Genomic DNA, 24,207 nt, shown 5'->3' on the forward strand with positions numbered 1-24,207 from the left:
AAGCAAAATATGGCTTTTGGTCCCCTGATGGGCCACTGATGTCATTCCATGGAATCATAAGAAAAGAAAGCTTTCATTTCCCCAAAACTAAAAGCAAACTTTTATTGGGAATAGATCATAGTTCGGTGGCATGACCCATTCTTTAATACTGGGGTGAGGAACTTTTTAAGTAGTAATAGTAGTAGTAGTAGTAGTAGTAGTAGTAGTATTTGTTTCTCCCCTCTTTCATTTCTTTCATTATTTTATTTTAGTTTCCTTTTTTTTTTAAAAAAAGAAAGCTGTATAAAGTGTGAGGTCGCATTGGCTGACTTGGTATGCACTATTTTGATGTTGCATATATATATATATAAAATCTTTTTTAATGCAGTTATCTTGAGTCTGCAATTCGTCAAACGCAGGTGAAAATGTTCACTAGTTACCCAAGGAAACTAAGGGCATCCTTATTCTACCTTTAGCTGAAAAGTTGTAGAGCTACAATAACTTTTCTCAGCATAAAGACAAATAAATATTTTTTGACAGAAGCCAATACTCACCTGTGTCCTGATGTCATGAGGCTGGGGTTGCAGGGAGAAAGAAAGACATAATACTTGAAAAACATAATTTGAAAAAGTGTATCATTATTTTGGCCCGGCATTCCTTTGCTGAAACACAACACTGAGAAGATTCTTGTTTAAGTGATGTTTACTTTACCTCTCTTGCTCCCTTCTCAACCTAAACTGTGTAACAAAAATAGTCACCTACTTATCAACTGTGGGCTCTAAGTCAGTGGGGATGGCCAAATCTGTCTATTTCAGTTCCTCTCAGTTACTGAAATTGACAGATTCAAGTCTTAGGTTCCAGTCTTAGGTTTAGTTCTCCACATTTCTGCATCAGGTTGTGATTTTTTTTTTTTAAAGGAAAAGTCCTCATAAAAATTCATCTGCATTTGAGTGCAAATTTCTCCCAATGCACACATTTTTGTATGCAATTTTGCTTGAAGTAATATAATGCATTTCATATATTATTTTCACTAACACATGCATTTTATCATACACGTTCCCCATAACATACACATTTTTGTACATGTTAGTTGGCTGGAGAACTGCAACACAAGACTGAGAAGTGGAAATTGCATAGAATAGCTTTTTTAGTTTTCATATTGCTTTGGAATGTGAGGAATAGGTAGGTTCGCATTAAAATCCTAACCAAACCAATTTTATTTTCTATTCCCTAATAGTCAATGGTGATATTAGTCAGGATTAGGTTTATTATATCGCTATGTCGCTTCCCACTAAAGGTCCTGAAATAATTTAAAGGTAAAGGTAAAGGGACCCCTGACCATTAGGTCCAGGTGGGGATGACTCTGGGGTTGCGGCGCTCATCTCGCTTTATTGGCCGAGGGAGCTGGCATACAGCTTCTGGGTCATGTGGCCAGCAAGACTAAGCCGCTTCTGGCGAACCAGAGCAGTGCACAGAAACGCTGTTTACCTTCACGCCGGAACGGTACCTATTTATCTACTTGCACTTTGACATGCTTTCAAACTGCTAGGTTGGCAGGAGCAGGGACCGAACCACAGGAGCTCACCCCATCACAGGGATTCGAACCGCCAACCTTCTGATCAGCAAGTCCTAGGCTCTGTGGTTTAACCCACAGCGCCACCTGTGAAATGATTTACAAGCAAGTAAAAAACCCAACAAGAAAGCTACAAAAATTAGAATAGAATAGAATACTTATTGGTGGTGGGAGGGAGAGAATCTATTTACCTGGCAGCAAAACAATGACAAGGTTGGTACTAGATGGGCCTCCCTGAGGACAGTAATCCATAAATTGGGGGGCTGTTACAGAGAAGGCCTGCTCTCTCATCAGTACACTCTGGACCTCTTTTGAAGGTAATATGTCTATTGATGGGGTAGGGGTCTTCTAGACCTGGGATGGGGCACCTGTTGCTGTCAAGAAGTTTGTGAACATTCTAGGCCACTGAATGTGTCAGTGGCAGAACCTTCACACAAGGCAGAAGGGGGTCAAATGCTCTTGGCAGAGAAGGAACAGGAGGGCATGGGAGAGTGTGGCTAGCAGAGAACAAAGAGAAAAGATAGAGGTATGGGTGGCTGAAGACAGGTCTGGATTTGATACACTCATTTCTGAATTAATTGCAGCCCTCCCCCCCCCCCCCGGTTGGGAGAAGGAGCAGTAGAGAGAAAGGAAATCTGGATTTGGGTGGGTAGATATTAGGGATTAGGGATTCTGAGGAGAGGCCAAACAGTTTGATTCTCAACTTCTTACATCCATGGTGGAAAACATGTGGGACTCAGTCCTATAGATGCCAATGGGGATCTCAGCGCTGGAGGAACATAGCTTCTGGAAGAGACGCCCGTATGTCCGGATCCACAGGTCATCCTCAGTGATTTTCATCTATCCAATAAAGGAAGGAAAGAGAGAAGGAATGAAAAGTCATTGATGCTCTTTTACAATGGGTGACAAAAACACATTCCTTTGCATTGACAAGCTCCCATCAACCTCCATGCATTGGAATATGGGATGGTGCGTTATGCTGAGGTCAGACCATTGGTCCATCTTACTCAGTATTGTCCACACTGACTGGCAGTGGCTTCCCAAAGTTTCAGACAAGAGTCTCCCCCAGTCCTAACTGGAGATGCTGGGGAATGAACCTGGGACCTTCTGCATGCAAGGCAGATGGCTCTACCACTGAGTCACAACCTTCCCTACTTCGGATCACTGAGATCAAACAGAATAGGGAGGCCTATCACCTTTAGGCATCAAGCTTTTTCTCACTGGTAGGTAAAGGTTGGCAGAAGCTGGGACAGAGCAACAGGATCTCATCCTGTTGCCCGGATTCGAACTGATCAGCAAGCCCAAGAGGCTCAGTGGTTTAGACCACATCGCCACCCGCGTTCTCCCAATGAAGAAGGAGCTTCACTAGCGAGACTAGCGAGAAAATGTTGGGGCTGAACCCTGAAGAATGGCAAATTCTAGCAACTCATGTTATAACATTTTTACCGAGCAAGAGACATCAAAGGTTATCCAGTTTGACCTCTCTACCGATGCAGGAAATCTGATGCTACAGCACTAATATACCTAATACTGGTCCCCACCACTCCCAGAGAACTCTACCCAGCACTGTCAGCTCCATCTTCTGTGTGAAAAACCTTTAGATGTGTGAAGACAGCCATAAAGTCTCCCCTTAACTTTCTTTTCTCCGGGCTAAACATACCTGGATATTTTGACCATCCCTTGTAGGATTTGGTTTCCAAACCCCATCACCATCCTGGGTACCTTCCCTGGATAATTTGAAAGGTAGATCTTCTTCGCTCAGACTGGGCTACGCAGGGAACCTACAAAGCACTATATTTGCCACTTTGGTACCACGGAAAAGAATGCAGAAACTCAACACTTACAGCACAGAGGTAGCCGGACCCTGGAGTGGTGTCTAGACCGAGAAGCAGCCTTGTGATGGTGATCATATAGTCTTTCACGAATGACTGTAAGGGAAGAACCCATCAACAATTGGGCAGCGGCCTCTACCAGGGCAATAGCATCTAATGGATTTTGTTCCTCAATTTGATTGAACAACTGAGCTTGTGAAATCTCCAATTAAGCTAACAACAGGTAAAACTCATTCCCACAGGAGGCAGTGATGATCACCAATTTGGATGACTTTTAGACAAATTCATGGAGAACAGGGCTATCAATGACAACTAGCCACAATGGCTATGCTCTGCTTCCATAGGTGGAGGCAGTATTGAATGTAACGACATAAGAAGAGCCCTGCTGGATCCAGCCAAAGCTCAACTAGTCCAGCATTCTGTTCTTATAGTGGCCAACCAGATGCCTATGGGAAGACCCCAGGCAAGATGCAAGCATAAGAGCTCCCTACTCTAGTGGTTTCCAGCAACTGATATTCAGAAGTATGACTGCCTCTCAGAGCAAGGTGCTAAGATGAAGTTGGGTGCCTCTGCTGTTTATTTCTAAGAACCCAATCTGGGGGGAGATTGGAAAAACAGGAGGGGGGGGGGAAACTTGATGGGGACAATGTTATTGAGATTTGCAGAAGCCAGAAAAAGTACATCACAAGGAACTGAAGAAATATAAATTCAGAACATTTGGGGGTGGGAAGAAGATGAAAAGAAAAGTTATATTGGACTTCCTGAGTGACAGAAGTGGAACACTGGAGACCCATGAAAGAAACTACGGAACACAGCATTAGCAGTTTGGGAGAAAAGCTGATTATCATCAACTATAGTGTCAAATTATTCTGGAATGTATATGCTACATTCCAGTTATGGCGGGTGGGGACATGGCTATTGGGTTGTTCTTGTTTTTACTTTGATTATGTATTCTGTGCTTTTATATTGTGATTTTTATCCTGTGAACCACCCTGCGGGTATAGGGCAGTATACAATGTTTATTATTATTATTATTATTATTATTATTATTATTAATAATAATAATAATAATAATTTGAATAATTGTAATACATACAATTCGCAGATAGAGACATGGAAGTACACCTCTGTTTTTCCCTTCTATGTTTTTCCTCCTCCTTTTATCTTTTTATCTTAGTTCTGTTTGTTCTCTTTTTCTCTTTCTCTTGTTTTCTCTTTGTATTTTTTATTATTTTGTACAGTATTGGAAACATTTATAAAAGGCTTTTTTGGCTGTTGGTACGCGGCAGCAGGTGGAGACGTCCTTTACCATGGACTGAGGAGGACACAAGCAGGAAGGGGACAGTTGTAGGGAGGGGTCCCTGCACGAAAGGCAGGGTGGAAAGGGTTTCCTAGGGTGAGAGAAATAGGCTCCCCAGTGGGAGATGGGAGGGTCAACCTCTCTGTATGTGGATAAATGACAGGGTATATATATGATATAAACATGGCAAAAGGCTTTTTAGGCATTTCCTCCCTCTCCTTCTCTTTTTTCTTGCATTTTTTGGTTTTTTAATATTCTTGTTCTGTAGGCTTCTTATTGATTTTTATTATCAATTTTTTTATTATTATTTATTTTTAAGAAGTATTATTGCCTCTAACAGCAGTTGCCGGAAACCAGAGGAGGGGAGAGTCGTACTCTTGTGCTTGAGCCCTGCTTTTGGAGTTCCCATATGCATCTAGTCAGCCACTGTGAGAATATGATGTTGGACTGAATAGGCTGGATGTAGCAGGATTGTCTTATGTTCTTAATATACGTTTTCTTTTTTTAAAAAATATTTTAATACATGTTCTTCTGAAACTGAAATCACCACATCACCCAAGATGCATTCTGTCCTGTGTGGAAGAGAACAAGGCGATGGAAAAAACGTATCATCTAAATGCAAAGCATTTGTGCCCCCCCTGTCCAACATGGACCCCCTTGAGAACAGTTTTCCCCCTCCTCATACATAGTGTCTACCAATCAATCCATGTACAAAAACTCATACATTAACTAACATTTCTTTAAACTGTGTGACAGCCCTGAGCGACAGCCTTCTGCCATCTGGTGGATTGAAACCTTCCATCAGTCTCAGCCAGTATGACCAACATTAAAAAATTCCTTCCAGTAGCACCTTAGAGACCAACTAAGTTTGTTATTGGTATGAGCTTTTGTGTGCATGCACACAATTCTTCAGATACACTGAAACAGAAGTCACCAGACCCTTATATATAGTGAGAGGGTGGAGAGGGGTATTACTCAGAAGGGTGGTGGGAATGGGTGATTGGCGTGGTAAACCTGCTGACGACTGTTAACGACTGCAATTGATCTTACAGGAAAAAGCAAGGGGTGAGATGGCTAAAAATAGCTATATCGTGTATAATGAGATAAGAATCCAATGTCTCTATTCAGACCAGGTCTCTGAATAAGTTTGGTAATAAGTTGCAATTCAGCAACTTCTCTTTCCAGTCTATTTCTGAAATTCCTTTGTAATAAGACAGCTACTTTGAGTATTACCAACAGTTAGGGATGATAGGAGTTGCAGTCCGATAACAATTCTACACAGAGCAGACCCATTAGAAGGTTGGGCTGAGACCTGGGAGACTGGGGTTCTAGCCCCAACTCAGCAAATTTACATTTCCATTTAGAGAGGTCCAGACAACTCTTTTCTTGAATTGGGTTCCTTCCCTTCCTGGAGATTCAGTATGGCACAGTTTGCAAAAAACAACAACAACCCCAATGCTACAGGGGATCAAATGTTACAGCTAGAAGGCCCTTCTTTTGGAACGAATGGTGGCTCCCTTCTTCCCTTCATTGTTACCTGGTAAAGCAGCGTATCCAACATGCTGATGCTGAAAACTCTGCCGGCAGCAAACGGAAGGCGGAACATGAAAGCCAAGTTGGAACCGTTCTCCCGCTCTTTCTGTGGGGAAAGCAGAGATGAAAATAATAGTATGGCAGCCTTCCTGGATTAGACCAAAGGCAATCTGGCCCAATATCCTGCCTCTAATGGTAGTCACCCCAAAGTTTGCAATAAACAATATTTATTTTTTAAAATAGCAAAGTTTGAAGGTGGAGACCAAGACAGCCCATGGAATACTTAGAAAGTTCATGGCTAGCTATCGCCGCGATCAGGTGTGCTTCACAGTGTAGCACTTTGTTGCAGGTCCCAATTTCTGTTCGACTTTCCAAGGGTTGAATTCAACACTACTCCTACTCAGAGTAGACTTATTGAAATCAATGGGCAAGACTTATTTAGGCTCTTAATTCAATGGGTCTATTCTGTGTAGGACTAGAACTGGCTACAACCTCAGCGCTCGTGGCCTTTTTTATATACTATATTAAGAGGTAGCATGGCAGTGGGCACACACACATCCACAGAACGCTGCTGGATTGCCCTGTGAAAAGAAAGGGCACAATGAGAATTGTGCTTCATCTTGAGCCTTGCAGCCCTAAAATGTCAGCATGGAATCTCATAACAAGGGAGCAGCTGGGATATGACCTGCTTGGTGGGTAGCAATGAAAGTAATGGTGACCACAATGGCATTTTCTTCAACAATCAGGGAGAGGTGAGAGGGCAACAAATCAGCATTCTTTTTAATATATATATATATATATATATGCAGGTTTTGGTGTCCTCGGGTGTCTTCCCGTGTAAAAGTTGGGGTGTCTAGGCGACGTTTCGACGAGGTCTCACTCGTCATCTTCAGGCTGGTGCTTTCGGCTTCTTGTTACTGGAACAGAGCGGGATCTCAATGTTTGAGTTCCTATAAATACTGTAGAGGGGGTGTGGTGTCTAGCCTCCAATGTTCTGGGCAGAGAGGAAGTTCCCAGGCTAGTGTGCCTTTTCTTCTTTTGTTCCTTAATTACTTGAGAGATACCTTGAGTGATTTCTTGAGTGATATCCTGAGTACCACTTAGGTGGGTCATTAGGTGTGGACTAATCCACACCTAATGACCCACCTAAGTGGTACTCAGGATATCACTCAAGAAATCACTCAAGGTATCTCTCAAGTAATTAAGGAACAAAAGAAGAAAAGGCACACTAGCCTGGGAACTTCCTCTCTGCCCAGAACATTGGAGGCTAGACACCACACCCCCTCTACAGTATTTATAGGAACTCAAACATTGAGATCCCGCTCTGTTCCAGTAACAAGAAGCCGAAAGCACCAGCCTGAAGATGACGAGTGAGACCTCGTCGAAACGTCGCCTAGACACCCCAACTTTTACACGGGAAGACACCCGAGGACACCAAAACCTGCATTCCTGTACCCGTGAAAATCTACGAAAGCAAATATATATATATATATATATATATATATATATATATATATATATATATATATAATTTTTCTCTCCAAAGTGCCTCATACCACCACAAATTAGGAATCTAATAACCAAATATACATATTTTTGTTTGTTTGTTACCTTTTCTAGTTTGGAAAGGGCCAATGAGTAGCTATCCTTTGCTCGGAACTGCATGAACCTCATGTTGGATGGATGTGTCAGCTCTGTAATGATGCTCAGGCTTGGGAAAAGCCTAGAATGAAAGTAAGGGGTGCGGGAGAGTAAGCAAATACATTTCTGTTAGACATTTCAACAAATGTAAGAATAGCCCTGATGGGTCACAGCGTGAGATTCATAATTTAGCATCATGTTCCCCAAAACTGGCCAGCTGGTTGCTTCTGGGAAGCCCACAAACAGGGCGCAAAGACAACAGCCCATCAGTAGGGATGAACCAATAAAAACCTAGAACAGCCCAAGAGTGGCCACAGAGTACTATCTTGCCATTGTTATGGAAAACACTGTTGAGATGGAAAACGAGGAAGGGGCATAGAATAGAGTGAATACCTAGCTACCCCATTTCATTTTTGTTGCATATAGAGACAGAGACAGAGATGAATTCCTGGATGCCAAGATCCAACTTTGGGGCAAGTAGTCTTTGGTAAGAGAACCCAGCAGAGATTTAAGGTCACAAAATATGCAGCAAAGTAAAGTGTGGAAGTACAAGCTGTTAGACCATTAAAATATGTTCTTCCAAGTAAATTCCAAGATTTCCTTCTCCTCCCAGCATACCAAGAGACCGAATGTTTGGTAAGTTTAAAAATGGATTACTTACAAACTCTCCAAAAGTCAAATTTATGTGCTTTCGCATACATCAGTCAGGAAAGCTGCACAGTAAGCAATACTTAGTTACAAAGTGGTAAATGTTTCTAGATTATTAGTATAAGAACTCAAGAGTGGCTTGTAAGAGCCACGTGGTTGAGCTGGAGCTGGAATTTCTCATGTAGACTGGGGGTGAACAAAGGTTTGATTTCCTATTTTCCCCAAGGTAAAGGAAAGTGACCTCACTAAGCTTATTCTATGGCCTTAACCCCTTCATGTATTAATTGCACTTAAGCATGTTGGTTATACGATGCTGGTTATCCCACAAGTTTAATTGCTACTCAGTTGGGAATTGCCAAGGAGGACAAAAGAGTCTTGCCTCCCCCACCCTCAATCAAGTCCAGCTGAGAAACAGCCTTCCCATGGCTTTAAGAGCAGCAGATGCAGCTGGAAAGGGAGAAGAGGAATATGGGGGGGAGGGAATTATTTTAAGTTATGTGATCTTGTTGTTAAATTTGATCTGTTTATATAGCTTTTACGCATTGTAATTTTGCTGTTGTTTTGTAATTTAGTAATGTTTTTTTATTTTGGGGGGTGGGGTGGGTCATGGGTGGCGTTGTGGGTTAAACCACAGAGCCTAGGACTTGCCGATCAGAAGGTCGGCGGTTCGAATCTTTGCGATGGGGTGAGCTCCCATTGCTCGGTCCCTGCTCCTGCCAACCTAGCAGTTCAAAAGCACATCAAAGTGCAAGTAGATAAATAGGTACCAGTCCAGCGGGAAGGTAAACGGCGTTTCCGTGTGCTGCTCTGGTTCGCCAGAAGCGGCTTAGTCCTGCTGGCCACATGACCCGGAAGCTGTAAGCCGGCTCCCTCGGCCAATAAAGCGAGATGAGTGCCGCAACCCCAGAGTCGGCCACAACTGGACCTAATGGTCAGGGGTCCCTTTACCTTAATGATTTTTTAAATTCTTAAGTGAATTTCTATTTAATTACTGTTGATATTATTATGTAACTTTATGCCGTCTTAATTACACCACATTGCTTCATGTGCATAGGATTGCTCCCGGTGGTGGGAATAGCTCAGGCTGCATGTCTGAGGACCCATTAAAATATGCTGTAACTTCTCAGCCTTTTCACATTTAACTCTTGCCCTAGTTCTGTCACTGGATAGCTCAGCTGGTTAGAGTGTGGTGCTGATATTGCCAAGGTTGCAGGTTCGATCCCCATATAGGACAGCTGCATATTCCTGCCATTGCAGGGGGTTGGACTAAATGATCCTCAGGGTCCCTCCCAACTCTATAGTTCTATGATATTTTGTGTGTGCTATTATATTACTTTATTTTGTATAAGCTGCTTATTCTAAGTCATATTTTTATTGTGATTTTTTTGCATTGGATCAGATTGTTATGAGTAATCTTTGCTGTATATTTTGTTGCTTCTTCAGCTTGTAAACTGCCTGGTATATCAATATATAGATATATAGAAAGGTGGTATACAAATTTAAAGTGAAACGAAATGAAATGAAAATATGAGAACCCCACATTGCAATGTCGTGTGTGTGTGTGTGTGTGTGTGTGTGGGCAAAACTGTCAATTTTGATTCTTTCTGTTTCTCATTTTTCCTGTCTTAAAATTCGGTTGTCCACATTTCTGCTGCAATTTGCGTTAAAAAAATATCTGGCCAAAGTTTATTCAGCATTTACATGTGAATTTATCCTACTTAACACATTTCTGTATGCAGGTTTGACTAACAAAGGGCATATTTTCAAGAAATTTCCTTTGATATAATGCATTTTGCTATGTTACCTTCACTAATATAGGTGTTCTTGTGCACATTTCCTTGGCTGGTGAGCAACTGATAGCATTATCACTGAATTTGTCCAGTGTTCTTTTAAAACCATCCAACCTGGAACCAGCTCTCCATTATGAGATGCAAGAGAAATAGTGGGAGGGGGGAACTGAGGGGGGAATACAGCTTGCCAGGCCTCTCTATCTGGCCCTTAGAACTGTCCCCAGACCACACCTTCCATTGGCCATGCTTGGCCCTCCAAGTGTGCTTTGCTTGGCTGGAATGTGTCCTTGGACTTTGATCCTGCTGCTTGCTTGACTGGATGGAGGACTGAGAGGTGCCTGTAGCAACCAGCCTTCTGTACCAAAAGTAAAATTGGCATTCATTGCTCCACCCACTCTTCTCTCTGGCCCTGCCTGCCACCGCCATGTGGCCCCCAGAAGATATCCAGAAGGAAATGCAGCTCTCAGGCTGAAAAGGGTTCCTCAACCTGGAGAAAGAGGGAAGATTATCATGGCCAGAGATGCTGGACCTTAAAAGCACTTTGCCTCACCTGAACATGGTTTGGACGTTGACGATGGTCTTGGCATCTGCCATGTAATCCTCTTCGGCGCTCATGGTGCTCTCCTTGTCCACCACCACCAAATTGTCAGCATAAATGATCCCACATTGCAGCAAGCTGTCGAGGCTAAAAGGCATCCCCCCAAACAAGTGAAAATTAGGAGGCTGTTGGAAGGCGGGAGGGGGAAGCCAGCTTTGATGCTCGAAATGTCTCAGGAAATTATGCTCTTGGCAATTTGCTGACAATTTTTTGTTACTGTTTTGAGATCACCCCATCCCAAATTGTTGCATTGGGCCAGCATGGGGAACACTGCCTCAGGATAGAAAATTTAGGAATCAACTTAAGGAGTGTACAAAGGCAGAACCGTTTTGTATGTTTATGGATCTGAGTATGAATTATCAGAGGGTTGTTTTTTTTTTTTAGCCCAACAAAATAAAACACCTCCAAGTTTCTGTCCCTCATGGTGGTCCCTTGGGGTTGTGCCTTGGGGCACTGAACCAAAAGAGACAGAGACAGGTGCAGGGAAGGAGAGAGAGAGAGAGAGAGAGAAAGGGGAAAGCTTACTTATCAATTGTGCCTTCCATATAATAGACCATTGGAAAACAGCAGATGGCTTCCAGGAAATGATGGTCAGGCCTGAAAAAGAGACACTCAGTTTCTCTTTTTTCCAATCTTAAGTCCAGTTTTCCACATCAGTCCGTGAATTCTTATTATGAAGAAGCGCCCATGAAAATTCTTCAGCCTTTTAGTGTGAATTTCTCCTAATGGACACATGCCTGCATGCAATTTCCCCTAAAATATACACATTTTGGCAAAGAAGCTTCCCATAATAAAATGCAGGTTGGTATTCTATTTTCACGAATACGTGCACATTTATGCACACTTTGCCACAGCATATGCATTTTTGTGCGCATCACTTGGCGGGAGAACTGCACTGCAAAATCCAGAGAAATGCGGATTTTGAAGGATGGCTGCAGTTTGATTCTTGCAATGTTTCAAAAAGTGTGAATTGGATAAGTCCACTTTGAAAGGCAAACTGAATTGAATTCCTTCCCGGCCCCCAACCACCAGCCTTGCTTTCTGGTGCTGTACTGTCCAAATCTTTCACCCTTCTTGCCACTCTGATCACGATGACACCCCACCTTCAGTCTCTGCATAGGTCTCCTCTCCTTCCCTGGATCCTGTGCCAGTTCCTCATCCTTACTTTCGAAGTTGTACTTCTCCACTCTCACAATACACCTCCGCCTGTGACCTTTGCTGGTCACAGGCGCTGTAGCTCAGTGTTAGAGAGTTGGCATTTGGAAGGTCCCTGGTTCAAGTCCTGTCTTGTCCCCAAAGTGGGCTGTGAAAGATGCCCACCTGAAACTGTTGCTGCCAGTCAGTGTTTGCGCAATCATTTCTTAAGCTGCTCTAATACGTCAAGGACCACCTCTCCCCACATGAACAGACCCAGATCCTGGTATTGCCATCTGAGGCATTTCTCTGTGTGCTGCCACCATGGAGAGGACTGGAGGGTGGCAACACCGAACAGGCCTTCCCAGCGGTAGCTCCCCAACTTGTGGAATGCTCTCCACAGGGAAGCTCGCTTGGTGCCATCTTCATTTTCAGATATGAGACATTCATTTTTACCTGGGTGTTTGGCCCTTAATTTGAAGGTTTTCATTTACTTGTGGCCTCTTTTAGAAGGCAGGATCCATAAGACTGACCTTTATTTGTTTAGGTGTTGTGTATGTGTGTGTGTGTGTGTGTGTGTGTGTGTGTGTGTGTAATTCGTGTTTGTAAATTGTAGTAGTGTTTGTGCACTGTGCTTGTAAGTCACTTTTGTGAGTAAAGCAACTGTTATGTACTGAAGTTCTCACCCTGGGCCAGCAGGGGGATACTGTAGATAGTTTTCACTCAGGTCCACATATGCAAATAAGGGATTGAAAGTGACGTTCAGTGATTGAATAGTTACAGAAAGTTGTTACAGTTACGTTGTACTGGAGCTCTATATAAGCAGGCTGGCTGAACCCTTCAGTTCAGTTCTGGCCTATGACTAAACAAGACCTGTTTGAAGAATCGCTGTGTCGTCTGATATGTTCACCCACAACTTAACAGCAACAGTATCATCGCGTACAACACCAGCAGAAGCAGTCTGAGTAGGAAGAATTTCAAAGCAGAGCATACCACCATCTTTCTTAATCACTCTCTGAGCATCGGCTTTAGTTAGAGCCTTTCCCCTAAAAGCCTACTTTTCTATTTACAGGGAGTGTGTAGGGTGTGTGGGGGGGGCTCTGATGTAGCCCCAGTATATTTGTATGTTTGTGTGTATATATGAGCTGTAGCGGGGAAGTACTTACTTGTTGTCAAGCAACAGTACGATGGGGTTTAGCTCTTTCCGTGACCGGTAGTAGGCGCGGAGAGGAACAATGAAGTTGTACAAGCCGTTCCCAGCCGTCTCTGCTGACACAATGATCAACTTGTTCTTAAAGCCGTAGGCTTTGGCGTCTTCATAACTGTTGTGCCTGCAGCCCTGGAAAGATGCCGGGAAATGTTTTATTTTACACTTCCTGGCTGGTGCTCAATAAAGGGCCAATGTCACCTATTCTCCCCATAAGAAGATAAGAAGAGCCTTGCTGGAGCACGTCGGTGACCCAACTAGCCTAGCATCCAGTCTCACAGTAGAGCAAAAATGACGCAGAGAATCAGAAACCAAAAGAATACAAAGTTGAATAATGATTGGATTAAATTCATGGCATATATAGAAGGCAATTATAGAAACCTACCAACTACAGCAGGTATATTATAAAACTTCCGATGTATAAACTAATAACCAATATCAGCTGAAAAAACGAAATCTTTAAAACTAGGAGTCCGAAATCAGGAGGGAAGGAAGTCAGATAGTGAGTGTTATGTATTAGTTTAATTTTTATTCAGTCTCACAGTAGACAACCAGATGCCCCAGTGGGAAACTTGCAGGTAGGACCCAGTCACAAGAGGTTGTGGTCCTCCTGTGGTTTCCAGGAACTGGGATTAAGATGCACTGCTGCCTCTGAGAACGGAGGGAGGGAGAACGCAGCCACCAAGGTTAAAAATCCTTCACAACAAGGTGATAAAAGCATCCGCAGCAAGCAGGGCAGTTGGTAAACTAAATCACTTTCCCAACATAATTATCCTCCCTCCCACAGTAACCATTTCCACCTCTCCTGGATATGAAGGAACCACAAAGGAACAGCCAACTGAGAGGATGAAATGAACAGGAAGATGGATGAAGTAGGAAGAAGAGAAGAGCCCCCACGTGAACAAGATGGGGGCAGGGAAGCTGCTTAGATGCAAGACCTGGGGGGGGGGAGAGAAACAAAATCTCCAGCTGTTTCACTTTTATCAGCTGCCAATGTACCAGATGTTTCCACTTTACAGAGAAACCCTGCTGGCCATTCCAACAGTTCCTCCACCATCAGAGACGGTTTGTGTGGCTTTTTAGAAAGCCCAGCCCAGGTAGCAGCTTGTGTACATGTCTGCATCTCCAAAGCTCCCATTCCTACAAACCCCTGGACATTTTGTTTAGCCTGAAGTAGCTAAGCTCTTGCTCTCTAGACACTGCTGAACTACAGCTCCCATCAGTCCTTGGCAGAATGGGCAAACGTCACAGACGATGGGAGTTGTTAGTTCAGCAATACGCAAAGGGCCAGAGGTGAGGCCACCCTGATCTAGACCTTCTCATGCTTCTGATCATTGAGCAGGCACTGCCTGCACACCTTTGCCACAGTAGGGACTAGAAACCTTAACACAAAATAAAACTGGTGATTTTCAGGAAATATTTTCAGTTTCTGGTGTTTCTAAATTAACCTTAAAAGGTAAAGGGTAAAGGGACCCCTGACCATTAGGTCCAGTCGTGATCGACTCTGGGGTTGCAGTGCTCATCTCGCTTTATTGGCTGAGGGAGCCAGTGTACAGCTTCTGGGTCATGTGGCCAGCAGGACTAAGCTGCTTCTGGCAAACCAGAGCAGTGCACGGAAACGGCGTTTACCTTCCCGCTGGAGCGGTACCTATTTATCTACTTGCACTTTGTGCTTTTGAACTGCTAGGTTGGCAGGAGCAGGGACCGAGCAACGGGAACTCACCCCGTCACGGGGATTCGAACCGCCGGCCTTCTGATCGGCAAGTCCTAGGCTCCGTGGTTTAACCCACAGTGCCTCCTGTGTCCCCTGCACCACCCATGTCCCCTATTAACCTTGGTGCCCCACAAAAGGGTAGAAAAAGAAATAACCTGTTCAGAAATGCATGCCTTCCAATATGAAGTGGCCCCTAACTGGGACACCATTTTCAGGGGCTGCACTCCTTCACAAGTCATGCAACACAAGATACCCCCTCCCCCAGTGCTTTTTTTGGGCACAGCACCCAAAAATGAGTGTTTTGGGCTGCCATGTCCAAAAAAATGTGCAACCCTAAGTTGTGCAAGATTACAGTGGGCATTTGGGCTGCTGTCCTCTCACAAGAAGGGGCAGTTGACAGATATGGAAATGTGACAGGTCCTTACCTTATCCAAGCGCAAGCAGCAGAATGGAGCTTTAACGGGCAAAAGGTGGCATAATGTGGGAGAGCTTCCAATGTAGGGAGAGTTGGGAGGGTAGCCTTTCACATACCTGTAGAACAAGGGGGAAGTGGTCAGGATTTGGCCCACCATTTTGTTTGTTGTGGTTTTCCATTTCCACACACAATGCCCCTTGCAATGGGGAATTCCAGGAAATGTAAAATGGTTGCAGCAAGCCCAACAGTATACTCTCCAACATTTCTTCAAGGAAAATAGGGACATCCTATTCCATAATAAAATAAATACTAATAATTTTACTATTTATACCTGAACCATCCGACTGGGTTGCCCCAGACACTCTGGGTGGCTTCTAACATATATAAAAGCACAATAAAACATCAAACATTTAAAAACTTCCCCATATGTGGCTGTCTTCGGATGGCTTTGGGGGTCAGATAACTCCATACCCTCCAACATTTCTCTGATGAAAATAAGGACATCCTACCACACCTTATAACATTTCTCAGATGAAAATAAGGAAAAGCAGGACATTCCGAGATCAGACCAGGATTTCAGAATACTTTGAGTCCACCCCAGGCAGTCCCTAAGGTACCCCTGACCTAAGTTGTCCAGGGCTTTGTAAATTTATACAAGGACCTTGAACCTGGCTTGGTAGTAGATGGGCAGCTAAAACGGATGCTTTAACAATTGCATCACATGTTGTCAGTCAGATGCCCCCACCAGCGTTCTGGCCACTGCATTCTGCACGAGCTGTGGCTTCGAAACCAGGCCCTAGGGCAGCCCCACGGAGAGTGCATTGCAGTCACCAAGCCTTGAAGTTTCCAAGGCATGGACCACAGTGTTCAAGCAAGGCTATTGTATATAGTAGATGCATTTGATGAACACTTTATCCTAATGTATACATTACTGGATGCATTTTATGTCTGGAGCATCACAAAATAAGGAGAAATGCAAACTTTAAGAGAGAGCTGCATTTCAGGTTATGTGTTGGAAGCACAAATTAGGTAGATTCACATCACACAATAAATTGAATTTCTTTCCCAATCCTCTATTCCATGGGTTGGCAAACTAAGGCCCGGGGGCCGAATCTGGCCCAATCGCCTTTTAAATCTGGCCCGTGGACGGTCCTGGAATCAGCGTGCTTTTACATGAGTAGAATGTGCCCTTTCATTTAAAATGCATCTCTGGGTTATTTGTGGGGCATAGGAATTTGTTCATTTCTTTTTCTTCAAAATATAGTCCGGCCCCCCAGAAGGTCTGAGAGACAGTAGACTGGCCCCCTGCTGAAAAAATTTGCTGACCCCTGCTATCCTCAACCACCTTCTGCCACCTGCATACACATACCTTCCAAGTGCCCCTATTTTCCAGGGACAGTCCTGGAACCACAGAAGCCATTTTGGTTTCTGATTTGATCCTGGAATGTCCCAGTTTGCCTTTTCTGCCCCCCCCCCCCATGTCTGTCTGTTTGTGGTGTGTTTGTTTGTATGTAGGTGCAAACACAGAGTCCTGTTTATACTGAAAATAAAATTCCTGCACCAAATGAAGGAAATGGCAAAGCAATCCCTACAATTTTGAAGCGAAAGGCCAACAATCCACTTTAAATTGTTTCATTGCAATGGTTCAGCAGTGAGTCATTTCTTAGGAAACATTTGGAGTGTTTATTCCTTAACTGTAAATGGAGTCTTGCTCTGTCTATTCAGAAGTAAGTCCCACTGTATTCAATAGAGCTCACACCGAGATAACTGAGTAAAGACCCGGCAACCTTACACCACAACCCAAAGTATTTTTTTACTCAGAACTAAGTCCCACTGAGTTCAATAGGATTTCCTCTCTGGTATGTTCCTCATTATTCTCACAGTTTCCGTTCTTGTTCTTATTCTTATTTCTTGTCTTTTTCCTCGACAGGGACTCAAGGCAAAAAAAAATTTTCATTCTGTTTATCTGTGGAAGGTGTTGTACATGACTCCTTCCCTCAAACATTTTTTTTCTTTACTTCTGTGAGATAGGTTTGGCAGAGAGGTTGTAACTGGCTCATAGTGACTGATGTAGATGTGCAGACGATGTATTTAGGTGTGAGGAGACCAAACTTGGGAGAAGCTTCCTGATGAAGAATAGAACATCCCTATTTCCATCTGAGAAATGTTGGAGGGGCTACAAAAGTCTGTGTGTATGGTAGGGTTGCCATACACCCGGAAATCCTGGACACATCCTGCCCATGTCAGCAGTGTTATTTTTGCTGATTTTACTTAGAAATAGCTGGAAAGTGTTCAGTTTTGTAGTTGTTTTTTGCAAAAATCTAATCAGATTTTGGGCAAAACAAAAAGAAGCTCAACAGCTTTTCTGTCCAGATTTTCGCTTTTTGAAATATGGAAACCCTAGTGTTTTTGGTGTTGTTTTTTGAAATGGGGGGAAGAGACATTTAACTCAGCCCCATACTAATTTTGCAAAGCATTTATGGAGTGGAGGAGACTCTTGAGAGTCCCATGGACTGCAAGAAGATCAAACCTCTCCATTCTTAAAGAAATCAGCCCTGAGTGCTCACTGGAAGGACAGATCCTGAAGCTGAGGCTCCAATACTTTGACCACCTCATGAGAAGAGAAGACTCCCTGGAAAAGACCCTGATGTTGGGAAAGATGGAGGGCATAAGGAGAAGGGGACAACACAGGACAAGATGATTGGACAGTGTTCCCGAAGCTACCAGCATGAGTTTGACCAAACTGCGGGAGGCAGTTGAAGACAGGAGTGCCTGGCATGCTCTGGTCCATGGGGTCACGAAGAGTCGGACATGACTAAACGTCTAAACAACAATAGCAATTTAGCTATTACAAATGTGTCCGGAAGATGGCACTGTGGTCTCACTTTAAGAAAACCATGGCAAAGTCCTTCACCTCCTGCTTGCTCTAGTGAGATCTAGGCAGAAAGGAATGGAATAGAAAGCATGCCACCCAGGAACAGAGCTGAAATGGAGCAGAAAACTGTTAATGGGAGGCTAATTTATGCAAATGGCCCATTAAGTGCAGGAAATAACAATAAATTTGCACGGCAGTGCTTCCACAGAACAGCAAGTTGGCATCTTGCTGGGTCCTTTAATACCCAGAACACCATCCTGGAGGCACTTTCCACTCTGCTGCACTCTAAAAGCCACCCCACTCGTTGTATGCGTGTGTCTTGGAAGCAGCATGGCTCTAATCTTGGCATTTCAGCAGAGGGATGCAGCAAACGTCCACCAGGACTTGAGAACACCCTGGTCCCAGGTTAAGAACTGTAAGGCAGGGCTGGACTGAATGATTAAAACATACAGTATACTGGCAAGCCTCTGCAATTCTCCGGCCTTTGTCATAGCATCCTGGCATGTTCCTTATGGAGGAATTAAGTGAAGCTGTTGTGCCCCCTGGCGGGTCATGCGCTTCAATGCATTTTAATGCTGCCCAGCTAGCTAGAATGGTCCTTTGTTGTGGGCAAGGGGAAGATAAGAGGAAGACAAAGGGTGACATAAGCTAATGATCTAGAATTCCCCAGAATTAAAATTCCCATGCATACACAAAACTAATGTATCAGAAAGAAAGTTAGGCTAAATGCTGCCTTCCTGACATGCTAATTGCCCAAGTGTGGGGAGCTATTTAATAAAAAAATGGGAGGGGGGGCATACAATCCGTCCAGCCGTCTAATGTTAGATTAGCTTCAACCAGAGCCAGGGCCTTTTCAACTCTGGCTCCGGCCTGGTGGAATGCTCTGTCTCATGAGACCAGGGCCCTGTGGGATCTGATTTCTTTCCGCCTGTAAGACAGAGTTGTTCCACCTAGCCTTTGGCTTAGAATCAGTTTGATTCCCTCCCCCTCTTTCTTTTTCCTTTCTCCTCCTGTGAAGAGGCTGCATCCTAATGTTTTAATGTTGTATTCTAATCTTTTCTAAATTGTATTTTAATCAACTTGTTTTTATTATTGGTTGTTAGCCACCCTGAGCCCGGTCTTGGCTGGGGAGGGTGGGGTATATATAAATAAATTATTATTATTATTATTATTATTATTATTATTATTAATGTGGTGCAATCCAAGAGCCAGATTTACTACTCTGCCACTTGCAACCAACCCTAAGAAATATATTTCATTTGTTTGTTGTTAAATGTCTATACTGGATCAGAGGATCACAGGGCAGTTAATAATATAACAACACAGAAATCCATATCATAGCAACAAACAAGAACAATACTCCCTCACACACAGAGAGTTTAAAAGGCCATAGATATGAACTAACAGCTCACTGACTCGATAACAGTGAGTCCTTCATCATCCGACTGAGTCATCTCATCCTCGGACTGGTCACTCAGCATGTCACATGGCAAGAGGGAGGAACTGTCGGCCACCTCTAGGACAGGGGCAATACTGGGCCTCCTTTTCCCAGAGCCATTTTCTGCTGGCAAGGTGAGCTTGCTGTTGTTGATGGGGCGGCACTCTGTGTTCTGCAGATCCATGGCCACCGTGCCTGTGGGGACAGAGGGAAGAGGCAGGATCAGGCACTAAAGGCAGCTACTACAGGGAAGCCAATGCCCATATTACACTTAAAAAAACACACACACCTATTTTTAATTTTTGCTCTACATTGCAAGCTGCCTACAGCAAGGGTGAGAAACAGCAGGCCGGACTGTGGCCTGACTGTGGCCCTCCAGGTCACTCAGGCCATGCTCCGCACTGGCCTCGCTTCATACCCAGAGTATTTCTGCCTGGCTGGAATATGCAATTGAACTCTGAACATGCCTCTTGCTTGTCTGGATGTGGGATAGTGTGGGTGTGGGTGTGTAGAGAAATGGGCCCTACTTTATGAAAGGTCAAAATTGTGTTTGTTGCTCTGTTGACAGGAGCAAGCCAGCAGTAAATCACACTGTACACATTGGAGTTAACTCTTTATTAGCAAGAACAGGACTTGGTGGAGTGTCAGGCCTAATGAGCACAGGAACTAATCCCTGGTAGGTCTTGCCCCCATGGATCAGGTGCCAAGACTAAAGATCCCTACCTCCTCACAGCTGTCTATGTATCCTCCTCTTCAGAGTCTATCTTTGCTCCTCTCACTACATGCCTCTTCTGGTTCTGGAAGGTTGGGGGTGGGAGGAGCTTGTCAGAGCAGGAGGGGGAGACATCCATGACTCTTCACCAGCCAAACTCATCTTTGCCTCTCCAGATTCCACCTCTGCTTCTGCTTCAGTACTGCTCTCTGCCACTGACTCTCCCAGCTCACTAAGCCCTGTTACCCTTTAAGCTTGTGATGCCTCCTCTCCCCACTCTTCTCTTTCTTTCTTCTCATTGTTGTCCTACTACCACTCCATAGGCTCTGAGCCTTCTTCCCTTGGGGATTCCCTAGCTGGTGCCCCCCATTCCTCTGCATCCAACCGGTCCATGAACATCTGCCCATTTTAGCCTCTAGCTCCACCCACCACTGGCATGTTGGAAGGTTCCCCTGAAGGGAATGAGGCCCTCAAACCAAAAACAGATTTCCCACCCCCAGCCTAGAGAGCCTTTACTATTAGGTGACCTAAAAACAACCCAGATAAAGAAGTCCATATAAATAAATAAGACTCCTGCTGGAACAGATTAAAGTTTCACCTAGTCTAGCAACCTGTTTCCTACAGTGGGGTGCCATTGGGGAATCCACAAGCAGAGCTAATAGGCTCCCCACTACCATTTTTGCTCCCCCGCAACTGGTATTCACAGGTATACTGCCTCTGAACATGGAGGTTTTCTTTAGCTGTCATGACTAGAAGCCATGGTCCTAGTCCCCATTGTTGTAGCTCAGTGGCAAAGCATCTGCTTTGGATACAGAAGGTTGCAGGGTTGATCCCAGGCTTCTCCAAGTCAGCCTGGGAATGTCATCAGCCTGAAACTCTGGAGAGGCGCTGCTTGTCTGTATTGAGTTGCAGAGAACAATGGTCTGATTCAATATAAGTCTGCTCCCTTCCCCCCAAAAAATCCTTCCACTAGTGCCCCCTCTCCCCAAAATAAGCTCCTGTGGTGTAAATTCTCCCCCAAATTTATGGTAAGTTGTTTCGGAACATCTGAGGAATGTCTGTACAGTGGTACCTCAGGTTAAATACTTAATTTGTTCTAGAGGTCCATATCTAACCTGAAACCGTTCTTAACCTGAAGCACCACTTTAGCTAATGGGGCCTCCTGCTGCCGCTGTGCCGCCGGAGCACGATTTCTGTTCTCACCCTGAAGCAAAGTTCTTAACCTGAAGCACTATTTCTGGGTTAGCGGAGTCTGTAACCTGAAGCGTATGTAACCTGAAACGTATGTAGCCTGAGCTACCACTGTATATTTATTTATTTATTTATGCCTCACATTTTCTTCAAAGGTGGTGTAAATATTTTCTCCACTCCCTATTTTATCCTCGCTACAACCCTGTGAGGTAAGTTAGGCTGGCAGACAGCGATTATCTCAAGGTCACCCGGGAAGCTTCATCATGGCTGAGTGGAGATTTGAACCAATGTCTTCCAGGTCCTAGCCCAACATTCTTACCACTGTGACACCACATTGAGCAGGATGGGTCTAAGAAACTCATTCTTTACATATTCGGCAGCACTAACATCTCCAGCAGGTGTGCGCCTGTGTGCCATTTATGCAGATCTGTTTCAGGTAAAATGCAGACTGCTCTTTATTCTGCAAAGCGACGGTAGGTGGCCCTAATTATCTGGATTGCAGTTTGACAGAAAGCAGCATGAAAAGCCCCATCGCGCCTGGACTTCTGGGTAACATCTTTGCTGAGACGGGTGAATCAGGGCTCCATGAGAAGGCCAGCAACAGATTCTAATTGGTGAACCCGAAGAGAGAAAAGGCAGATGATGAGAAGAACGATCTTTGACTCTGTTTGGAGGAGGAGAGCAGGAAGAGAGGGAGGGGGAGCCTTATAATGAGCTAACAGAGTGGGCGGCAGAGAGGCAAGATTGTATAAGGGAGGAATGATTCAGGAAAGGCATAAATAGCACTCCTGTATTTCGCCTGTGGCGCTCTCTCTGCCTTGTGACGAGACAAAGATGCAAGCGCGCATATTCAAAGGGCCCTTTCAGCTGGAGGGGAAATGCATAGCCACTGAGGATGAGGCTGTGTATTATGGGCTGCAGTGGTAGCTTGTAATCGTTGGGATCATTGGGATGCCATGCGGGGATGCTGAAGGTAGGGGGAGCCAGAGCCAGTATTGAGCAGTTTGGTTTCTTGAGTTGGCAGATGGGCCAGACTGAATGACACCTTTGAGGTCCCTTCCAGAGACTCCATCTCTTAACAGCAGCGCTGTGGTATCTATGGTGCCTGGTGGAGCCCAGCAGCGACAGAACCAGAGCCAGTGGCAGGCTGAGCCAACTAATTCAAGCTTGCTCCCGTACTTCTTCCTGCTGAGTTCTACAATAGGGTTACCAGACGTCCCCGGTTCCCAGGGACAGTCCCTGGATTCACCAATCTGCCCCCGGAATGTCCCCGGATTTTAATTAAGAAGAAGAAGAGTTTGGATTTGATATCCCGTTTTATCACTACCTGAAGGAGTCTCAGAGCGGCTAACATTCTCCTTTCCCTTCCTCCCCCACAACAAACACTCTGTGAGGTGAGTGAGGCTGAGAGACTTCAGAGAAGTGTGACTGGCCCAAGGTCACCCAGCAGCTGCATGTGGAGGAGCGGAGGAGCGAACCCGGTTCCCCAGATTACGAGTCTACCGCTCTTAACCACTACACCACACGGTGTCCCCGGATTTATGCCTGGGGACTTCCGGTGAGGCAACATGGCAGACGCCATGGCAGCAAGCAGCACGGAGGTCCCGGCCATGTCAAAGTTCCAGCCAGCCATTCCGCTGGCTGGGGGGGGGGGGTGATTTAAACCAAGGTGCGAGCCAGAGAGCTTCTTTCTGGCTCGCTTTCTCGATCAATGCTTGCCCCGAACTTGCGCAGAGCTGCCCACAGCAGAAGAGCCCACAGTGCTGAATTTAGGGGTGGGGATGGTGAGCAAGGCGCTGAGGTGGTGAAAAAGAGGAGGAGGTTAGCATAGAAAAGAGCTGTGCCATGTTGTGAGAAAGAGAGAGAGAGAGAGAGAGAGAGAGAGAGAGAGAGGGACGGGGTGTGGTGCCAGCTTCTCACGGGAACAAAGAGGCGCAAAAGTGAAGGCTGAGGGGGAAATGGGGAGGGGAGGAAGGCAGGCAGGTGAACAGGCTCCTTTGCTTTCGCTCCCTCCTCTCCCTCCAATGGCCACTGAGGAGATGGTGAGTTTAATGGGGGGCGAGGAAGGCACTGCGGTGCCCCTTGTCCCGGGCGGTGCCGCGCTGCCTTCCCACTGGGAGTGGGGCGCAGGGGTGGGGTGGGGGTTGAAACACTCTTCCCGCACCATCAGCCTCTCTTGTGAGGAGGGCTGTGTGCGAGTCCACTGTTTCTCCACCTCTGGTCACGAAACACCACCACGCCAGTTAAATCTCCATAGAGACTGCACTCGCCCTCCTGCAGTCTCGCGGTTATGGGATGCCAGTGCTTTGTGCATGTGTGTTTTCCCAAAACCAGCGTGCACCTTTACTCAATCTCCGCCCCCCCCCCCTGCAACCAACCTCTTTTTTGGGGCATTTGTGTGTTTGTACATGGGCTTCTCCACCTGCCTTGTGTCAAGGTGCATGCCCGACAACTTTGGGGTCCCCTCCTCTAAAAAAGGTCAAGAACTCTGGGCAACCCTTTCCTAAAATAAAGCATGAAATTCAAAAAATAAAAATAGTGTCCCCAGATTCCTTGAAAAAAATCTGGCAACCATATTCCACACGAGCAACACAGAAACTAAGGAAGGGAAGAAAGCAGACAAGCTG

General features: G+C 44.9%; 1 protein-coding gene across 15 annotated transcripts in view; it reads right to left on the reverse strand.

The window, feature by feature from the left end:
* KCNT1 (potassium sodium-activated channel subfamily T member 1) overlaps positions 1 to 24,207 on the reverse strand; it is a 196,052-nt gene that overhangs the window by 11,688 nt on the left and 160,157 nt on the right. For 10 of the 15 annotated variants that reach the window (XM_083721640.1, XM_083721634.1, XM_083721637.1 and 7 more), the window contains 10 exons: positions 19,656 to 19,872; positions 15,375 to 15,480; positions 13,195 to 13,367; positions 11,420 to 11,491; positions 10,847 to 10,981; positions 7,829 to 7,940; positions 6,222 to 6,323; positions 3,397 to 3,480; positions 2,264 to 2,392; positions 534 to 554 (listed from right to left, as the gene is read on the reverse strand). In XM_083721640.1, coding sequence (XP_083577766.1) covers positions 534 to 554; positions 2,264 to 2,392; positions 3,397 to 3,480; positions 6,222 to 6,323; positions 7,829 to 7,940; positions 10,847 to 10,981; positions 11,420 to 11,491; positions 13,195 to 13,367; positions 15,375 to 15,480; positions 19,656 to 19,872 — 1,151 coding nt within the window. The remainder of the gene's footprint in view (positions 1 to 533; positions 555 to 2,263; positions 2,393 to 3,396; positions 3,481 to 6,221; positions 6,324 to 7,828; positions 7,941 to 10,846; positions 10,982 to 11,419; positions 11,492 to 13,194; positions 13,368 to 15,374; positions 15,481 to 19,655; positions 19,873 to 24,207) is intronic. The other 5 variants (XM_083721635.1, XM_083721643.1, XM_083721639.1 and 2 more) reach the window with 2 other exon arrangements.

Source organism: Podarcis gaigeae (assembly GCF_964106915.1).
Source record: "Podarcis gaigeae genome assembly, chromosome: Z".
Lineage (NCBI taxonomy): Eukaryota > Metazoa > Chordata > Lepidosauria > Squamata > Lacertidae > Podarcis > Podarcis gaigeae.